Source organism: Poecilia formosa, unplaced genomic scaffold (assembly GCF_000485575.1).
Source record: "Poecilia formosa unplaced genomic scaffold, Poecilia_formosa-5.1.2 Scaffold20, whole genome shotgun sequence".
In the NCBI taxonomy this organism is placed as follows: Eukaryota; Metazoa; Chordata; class Actinopteri; order Cyprinodontiformes; family Poeciliidae; genus Poecilia; species Poecilia formosa.
Genome location: NW_006799959.1, coordinates 637,863 through 645,997, shown reverse-complemented (window position 1 = coordinate 645,997; position 8,135 = coordinate 637,863). Strand labels below are relative to the sequence as shown.

Genomic DNA, 8,135 nt, shown 5'->3' with positions numbered 1-8,135 from the left:
CAGTTTATAAGTGATTGGCTCCCAGAATATTTAGTTACGCCTATGTTACGTTGTATCTTTCAAGATATTAATTCACAAAGTGCTTCACAATTATAGCATGTAAATAAAGTTCACTTACCTGATATGTTAATATCTGTCTGAAAAATAAATGCAATATTTTAACGCCTCAAGATGATTGAAAGCATTTCGGAAGCTATACTAATTATATATGAAGTTCTATGTGGTTAAATGATACGCCTTTATTTTGAAATTGTAAACCGGATGCAGATAGTTGGCTAGAGTTCACTTGACCGTCAAAGCGCTCGTGCGTTGCCCTTGACTGTCATAGACCCACGTGACTTTTAGCTAATGGGAAGCTAACAGCTAGCTAACTAGTCCAGGTGGTTGAGGAGAACCCGGGGCAGAGAATCTTTCCTGAAGTCGTTTAGTTTACTTTTTAACCATCAGCTGCGTTGGGACAAGATGTCCGCCAACTGTAAGTCTCTCCTGTTTCTACTGCAGCGGTGTGTCGCAGTTAGACAGCTGCCTCTAACTGCAGCCATCAAAACAAGAAGCAGCGTGCTGTCCGGCGTCTGGTGGAGCCACATTCAGCAGCGAGCATGGATTTCTGACAGAGCCACGGTCCGTCAGCTCCAGCCCGGCCTGAGAAGCATCCAGCACCGGTTCTGCACCAAGGTCAGGCCCGTAATCCCTCCTGGAAACACGGGGAGTTGCTCTGTGGAGTCAGTTTCACTCTGAAAAAAGATAGTTTGTCACAAATCAGCTCCGGATTTTGTATTTAAATTGATTATATTCTTAGCATCTGACTGCTTTTTAGGTGTGCTGAGTGGAGATGCGAATCGTTCAGTGTCCAGGGATTGATTCGGATTTTTAGGTTAATGATTTGATTCACAAATTATTTTTAATTCAGAAACCAATTTTACTATTCAGACTACACATTATGTTTAAATTGTGACTGACAAGAGGAAAAGACAATGTAAACAAATACATAGTTCCAAAAAGTAAGAACCATAAGTGATTTATGCCACTGAAACGCCATCTTGGTAGGCAAGGGGTCCGCAAAGCATAGATGAGCCATAGTTTCCAGACCAACAAAAACAAAGTATATTGACACAATGTGCAAGAGAAAGTTTTATCAACCCCTATCAGACAGAGAATGTGCCTTGATTATTGTTGTCATAGTAACAGGTCTTTGTCAGGTAAACGGATCAATGCGGCCTGAAAAATTGTGTGTGTATCTTCCAGGCTGGGTCGCCATGCGAAGAGGAATACCCTCCTCTGCCAGACTATCAGACTGATTCGCAGCCACAAACCAAAGAGGTTTACCTGGTGCAGGTGAAGGGTCTCCTCTGGTCCTGCACGGCACAGGACCTGCTGCAGTTCTTCTCAGGTAACCAGCTTTAGTAATGCTGAAACTTGTGTAAAGTGTAAACATTTTTCATTAATATCTGCAAATTATTAGAAAGGAGGAAGATGGTGATATTATTGAGAAGTATCGCAATTTGGGCTGAAACGATTAATCTTGATTAATAAATTAATCGTTAACTGGAGTACTCAGACTCAAAAAAGGCCGTTTGCTGAAACAACAACACACTCAGAGCAGTAATAAAGACAAAACTGTAAAAAAAACAAAAAACAAATATAGTTTACATTTAAGATAAAAAAAATTGTGGCTTTATTTATTTTCCATTACATTTAGAATGGCTGATTTCACTTTCTGAATGATTTGAAAGGTTTGTTCCAGCTCATTTTAGGTAGTCAACCTATCATTTTTGTCAGTTATTATTTATTTTATAACATTGGCTGTTATACGCCTAAATGCACTGACTGAAAAAAAAATTAAAGTTGTTTTTACATGTTTGTCCAAGAAGGTGAAGCTTCTGGTGCATTTAAGTGTGCTGTACTGGTGCAAAGTTGGCAGATAAATTTGTAATTACGTACATTTATGTCTGTGTGTTTGGTTTGTTTTTAAGTCAATTCAGTTTTTTTTTTTTTCTGTATCAGCCGATGCAAAGCTTCAGATATTGGTATTGGTATTAGAGGTGAAAAAAGAGGATCGGTGCATCCGTGGTGAAAAAGATGAACTGTGCTTCAGACTGCAGGATCCGTGATGGGGAGAAGGGGATCCACCTGACTCTGGACCGGCTGGGAAGGCCGACGGGACGCGCCTTCATCGAGATGGAGCACGAGGAAGACGTCAGCAAGGCTCTGGAGAAGCACAGGCAGTACCTCGGTCCACGCTACGTTGAAGGTCGGTTTCTCTGCTCAGGGTCAGAAAACCTGCTAACCCTGGGAGTCCAGGCGCTAGCGTAGCGCGTCCACCAGCGGAAAACTGTGTTTTTTGTTAAAAACATGAAAAATTAACAGGAGTATGAGGGATTTTACTGGGTTATTATGCAGTATTTACAATGCTTAAATATCAACTACAGAGTCTTAAAAAGGCAAATGCAATGAAATATAATTAAAATAAACAATACAATTGTAATCAGTTAAATCCTAATGAAGTAATCAGCCGATGGATCTAAATAACGCTGGTCACATTAAAAATTAAATAAATTTAAAAAATATTACCGCTGATAATATTAAGTTAACTTAATATTTAGTTGAGCATATTTGTTTGCTTAACTAAATATTCTTATTAATAGAATAAATTCAAGTATTTATTGTATTAAGTTTTCTTGTGTTTTTGCAGATCTCTCATTTTATTTAGTAACGTCTGCAGCTTGGTGCAGGATTTTAATCTGCTGGTTCAAAGTAGGGAGGCACTGATCTGAAAATATCCGATGTGATTTTAATATCACTGGTATGACTGAATACCGATATCCACTACCGTTTCTACACTTTTGGAGAATAAAATACCAGAAACAGATGGCAACAAGATAAAAATAAATATCGGCTGTTCATGTCGGCCCGGCTTTATTTATTGGGCCGATGCCAATATGTTAAAAAATGTCTAATATTAGCCGATATCAATGTTAGAGTTGATATATTGTGCATCCTGAGTTCAAATGGTTCAGCTTGTCTACTGTAAATTTAGCTTTGTGTATTAAAAAAAAAGTCTTGTTTAAACATTCAGCCTGGGGGGAGAGTAAGCCTGGCGGTCTGCCAGGCTGATAATCCACTGGGGAAAATCCTGCTGGCAGCTGATATTTAAATCTCTGGATGTTATCTATTGATCCTTTATTACAACTGAGGCGATCCATTTGATTTAATGCAACAGAATGGGTATAAAGTGCATAAATTCCTGATAAAATTTCAAATCTTTGATGCTAAAACTTTTAATGGTTTAGGTTAATAGGTTTTGAGTTAGTGTCTTTATAAAAAATCAAAAACACAAGGAAAAGACACAGAAATGAAATAATTTTTATAAAACGTTCAAAGAAAACATTGAACAGTGCCATCTTTGCAAAAAGATGTGACAGTAACATTAGATTCTGCTGAAACGAATAGTATCTCGCTTTACGGCTCTAAAATGATTAAAGGGTCTTCATCGGGTGTTTATTTGAAGAAAGATGGGAGTTTCTGTTGTGTTTTCAGTGTATGAGGTGACAAACAGCGACGCTGAGGAGATCCTGCAGAAATCAGCTGAGGCGCGGGGTGACGAAGACGTGGTGCTGCTCAGAGGGCTGCCCTTCTCCTCCAAGGAGGACGACATCGCTCGCTTCTTCTCAGGTGAAAAAATTATTCAGAGACCTTAAAAATGAACCAGAGGATCAACAGGGCTGAAATTCCTCCATCCAGGATTTGTACTCAGAAATTTTCTTTTCTTTTCTAGAAAATTTAAATTTTTTGGCAGAAATTTTATTTTCTTATTTTCTATCTACTTACACTGGTGTAGTTAAATGATAGTGTTTTTAACTTCTGGATAAGTTATTTTAGGGACCATTTTCTCTAAAAATTGATGAATAAACATGAGAATATGGCGGCCATCTTTCTTCTACATATCTATCAGTCAAAAATGGGTTTTTATGCTTTGTGCGTGACACGATTTTAATGTTTGATTTCTTGTTTTGTCGACGCAGGTTTCAATATAGCTGAGAACGGGATCACCATGGTTACCAACTCCAGGGGGAGAAACTCTGGACAAGCGTACGTACAGTTTTCCTCTCAGGAGGAAGCCAAGAGAGCTCTGCAGAAGGACAGAGAGCTTATTGGACACAGGTAAGGCTCTGTAGCTGTTACTGATCCGGTTTCCTCTTGCCGACAGAAAGATGTAAAACTGTCGGCTTTATTGCAACGGTTTCTGCAGATACATCGAGGTGTTTCCCAGCAGCATGGAAGACGTCCAGTCCGCCTTGAGGAAAATGAGGACCATTCCGAATCCAAATCCAAATCCAAATCCAAATCCAAATCCGCCCCAGAATGCGAACTGGAGACCAGTTCCTGACTCCCAGACCCACTACAGAGCTGGTGACTGAATTCAGTTCATTCATTTTGAGAATCATGGCAGAAAGTTGGAGCAGCTCTGCTGAGTCAGTTCTGACTTGTTCTGTTTCTAGACTTCTGTTTGTCACTTCTTTGGTTATGTTATCGCTATGATGCGTTACCATGGCAACAAAGTGTTGTTTTTACAACTGGCAGCAGCTGATTAGCAAATCAAAAGCTCAAATAATACCTGAACTATGAAAAGGAGGCTTTCACAGAGCGGAGAGATACTGAAGAGATCTAATATCGAAAATAATTATTTTTTTTTCCAAATTTTGGCTTTTCTCATAATTTTTACTTTTATCTCAGAATTCTAACTTTAATCTCAGAACTCTGATATGAAAGTCACAGTTTGTTTTCCAGTGGCCCTAATCCTTTTTCATAGAGACAGGAGAAAGTTAAACCATTTCTTTCAACGGTCATGAGACAGAATGAGACTCGTACATCTCTATCTTCTGCTTTCTAGCCATGCTGGAAGACTGAGATTTAGAGAGGAGGAGCAAAAGCAAAGGAGGTGGATTAGCAGTGCTTTCCAGGCTACGTTTACGTGCCAACCAAATGCGTCCCAGAATTAGAATTAATTTGTGAATTGATGTTTAAATGTGGTACTAAATAATAAATCAAAGTTATTTGTGCTGCTTCAGCTTCCCACCAGATGTCGCATGCGCCGGCGCATTACATCCACATGCGAGGGCTTCCCTTCCACGTCACTGGAGAAGACATCGTGAAGGTACGGCCCAGGAAACAGGAAGTAGTAGCATTACGTCACATGTTTGACTGGACACAACCGCAGCGTTTCTGCTCCTCCTCCTGCAGTTCTTCTCGCCGCTCGTCGTGTCAAAGATCCTGGTGGAGTTCGGACCCAGCGGACGGCCGAGCGGTGAGGCCGACGTCTTCTTCCGCTGCCACAGGGACGCGCTGGACGCCATGTCTAGGGACCGCATGAACATGGGTAGGAGCTTCGCCGCTGATGGAATAACAACAAGGCTATCATAGCTAACTGGAACTGACGAAATAATGGAAACTGAAATAAATAAAAACATGTCTGTTAACTGATAAATAAAAACGGTAATTAGTGGCGAAAAACTATAATCACTAACCATATTGTGTGTTTATAACGAATAAAACATTCTGAAATCTAAGATGCAATTTCCTTTGTTTTCACGATTATAACCAAAGATTCAGTGAGCGAATGAGGGAAAACTATTTCTAACTGAAACTATGTCGCGTGTTTATAAACAAGCATACTGAAATTATAGATATATCCTTTGTTTTTGTGTTCATGAATCTATTTATTAGCCTTTCAAACTGATGTAAAATTGATTTTTCTCCCATCCAAGCAGTTTGTGTCAAATTGCGGTACGCCATAGTCATCTTGGCGTCGCTTATGCTAGTTTGCAAAATGGCGACAGGAAAATTACGAGTAAACACCAGTCAGTGTGTTTACTGACTGGTGTCGAATTGTTGTCGAATTATTGTTTGACAATAATTGAATGCATTTTTGGAAATGGTACTTTATGTTTAGTATTCATTACCCAAACAAGGTAAACATAATAACAATACAATACTTTGACCCTTTTTTAATTCTCCATCTAAAAATTAACCCAAGTCCAAAATAACTACTATAGCTAATAAAAACTGAAGAATATTTAACTAATAAAAACTAGCAAACACACTAAAAATTCACTAAAACTAAATGAATTAGACAAACAAAAAGTCACAACAAAATAAAACAAAACTACAATGAAAAACCCAAAATTAAACCCTGGTTTGCAGTTTATTTTATTTTTGAAACTCAAGAATTTATTTCAGACATGAAAAAAACAGAAACAAACATATGAACAAAGGAGTAAATAAAAACAAAATAAAGCAACAATCAAATTCAGTTAAGAGTAATGTCAACATTAACATGTCTAAAAAGGCCGTGCACATGTAATCCTTATTTTTAATTTAAAAAAAAACAAACTACTACTTTCCAGTTGATTTCCCGTAACTTATCTCTTGAACAAACAACCAAAGCCTTCTGAAAATATGTATTAGATGCAGTTCATGCATATTTTCAGTCAAAACAAAAATAAGTGAACAAATTATCTGAAATTTTTGAAGTTTGAAGTTTTTGTTCTCAATTTTTGTAAGTTAATAAAGCTTTTTGGCAGAAATTAACTTTTCTTTTTTGTGGATTTTTGAATAATTTTTTTTACATTTTTGTTTAGATTTATCCCAGATCAACACTAAAATGATCGCTGTAGGTTCATCTTTGTTGATGCCAAAGTTTTCTTTTCTTTTCAGGGCAAAGATACATCGAGTTGTTCCTGAACTCTGTGCCAGACTATTGACTGACGGTGAGAAAATCCAGAAGTTTTATGTTTTCCTACAGAAGAAGAAATCCTCAAATGTTTCAGCTTTAAAGTTCAATAAAGTTCTTTTTTGGAAGATTTTTCTAAACAACCTAATTCTGGGAATCTAGTATGGAACAACAATAATGTCTAAATTCTGTTTGCCCCCCCAGCCCCCTGTATTCACTGTAAATGTAAAATAATTTGAAACTAACACTGAATACATTTTTTAGGTGAATGTCGACACTCAACCTTGGAATTAATAATCAAAATCATCATATTTATTCTTTAAACAATAAAATATGAAAAAAAAACCATTCCTGGTGTCAAAGAAATGTCATTTTTATATATTTTTGTGCTGAAAAACTGTTTTTCATTTTAATTGCACATTTTAAAATTTATTAGATTTTATTTTATGATAGAAGATTTTTAGAGATGATAATACTTTCAACAGCAGAAACTTTTTTGCTCTGACATATGAAAGTTGTTATGATTTATATCTTGTTAAAACCAACCAGAATATGTTCCAGTTTAAAGGTGAAATGTTGCAGGATGTTTTTGATAGTCGTAGGGACTAAAACTTTGTCTTTTTATAAAATCATATTCTGTCAGAGCTCTGGCACTTAAATGCTTTTTCATTTCTTGATTAAAATATTTTCTGGAATATTATGGTGGAGAGTAAAAGGTGCTAAATCAAAATAAATGCATAACTTATGAAAGAATTACTTAAAGGTAATTAATTTCTTAAAACTGGAACAAAAAATTCTTATATATACATTAATGTGCCTCGAATTATTTAATTTCATTTTAAAAATTAGATATAATTTCTTTATTTGCTAACATATTTGATGTTACTGTGCTGTCAACTTCACCCATCAAACTCAGTGGGGGGATTAGGACAGACTCTTAGGTCTGATTGGCTGCTTCAAGCAAGAAGTCAAGATGACTTGAGTTAGCTATGACTCTTGAGGCCGATATGTTCGCTAGAATGTGTACAAATAACTTTAGAAACACAATTCAATTATTGCAATTTATTTACTAAAACTTTGGGTAGAGAATTCCAGCCCCTGTTTCTCTAGTTTGGACTGAAATATCTCGCTAGAGACGTTAGCTGCAGTTAGTGGGCGGAGCTAACGTTGACCATCATGTGGTCTGTGGCAGCTTCTTCCATATTCAGTGATATTTCAGACCAAACTAGGAAAAATAGAAACTGGAGTTGGTCACCCGGAGTTTGTAGTAAATACTTTACAACAATTTTAAGTTATTTTACACTTCATAGAAAATACTGTCATCAGAGTCAAAATCCAAAAAAGTTATCTTTGCTCACTATTTGAAACAGCCAATCAGACACCAGGGTCTCTTCAGAGTTATCTT

The 8,135-nt window shown here is 36.9% G+C and overlaps 1 protein-coding gene across 2 annotated transcripts; it reads left to right on the top strand.

The window, feature by feature from the left end:
* Positions 1-285: 285 nt before the first annotated feature.
* On the top strand, positions 286-7,077 carry grsf1 (G-rich RNA sequence binding factor 1). 2 transcript variants are annotated; one of them, XM_007547353.2, is made up of 10 exons: positions 286-675; positions 1,246-1,390; positions 2,096-2,251; positions 3,538-3,672; positions 4,023-4,161; positions 4,250-4,410; positions 5,070-5,155; positions 5,242-5,377; positions 6,715-6,767; positions 6,995-7,077. In XM_007547353.2, the coding sequence occupies exons 1-9, from the start codon at positions 463-465 to the stop codon at positions 6,759-6,761; spliced, it is 1,218 nt and encodes a 405-aa protein (XP_007547415.1). In that variant the 5' UTR covers positions 286-462; the 3' UTR covers positions 6,762-6,767; positions 6,995-7,077. The 2 variants fall into 2 exon arrangements, with proteins under 2 accessions (XP_007547415.1, XP_007547414.1); XM_007547352.2 differs by having other exon boundaries at positions 6,715-7,077.
* The last annotated feature ends 1,058 nt before the right edge of the window (positions 7,078-8,135 follow it).

Coding starts and splice junctions, on each gene's coding strand:
- grsf1 (XM_007547353.2), top strand. CDS start 463: ATGTCCGCCAACTGTAAGTCTCTCCTGTTTCTACTGCAGCGGTGTGTC. Junction 4,162..4,249: donor AGAGAGCTTATTGGACACAG/GTAAGGCTCTGT, acceptor CGGTTTCTGCAG/ATACATCGAGGTGTTTCCCA. Junction 5,378..6,714: donor TAGGGACCGCATGAACATGG/GTAGGAGCTTCG, acceptor TTTTCTTTTCAG/GGCAAAGATACATCGAGTTG.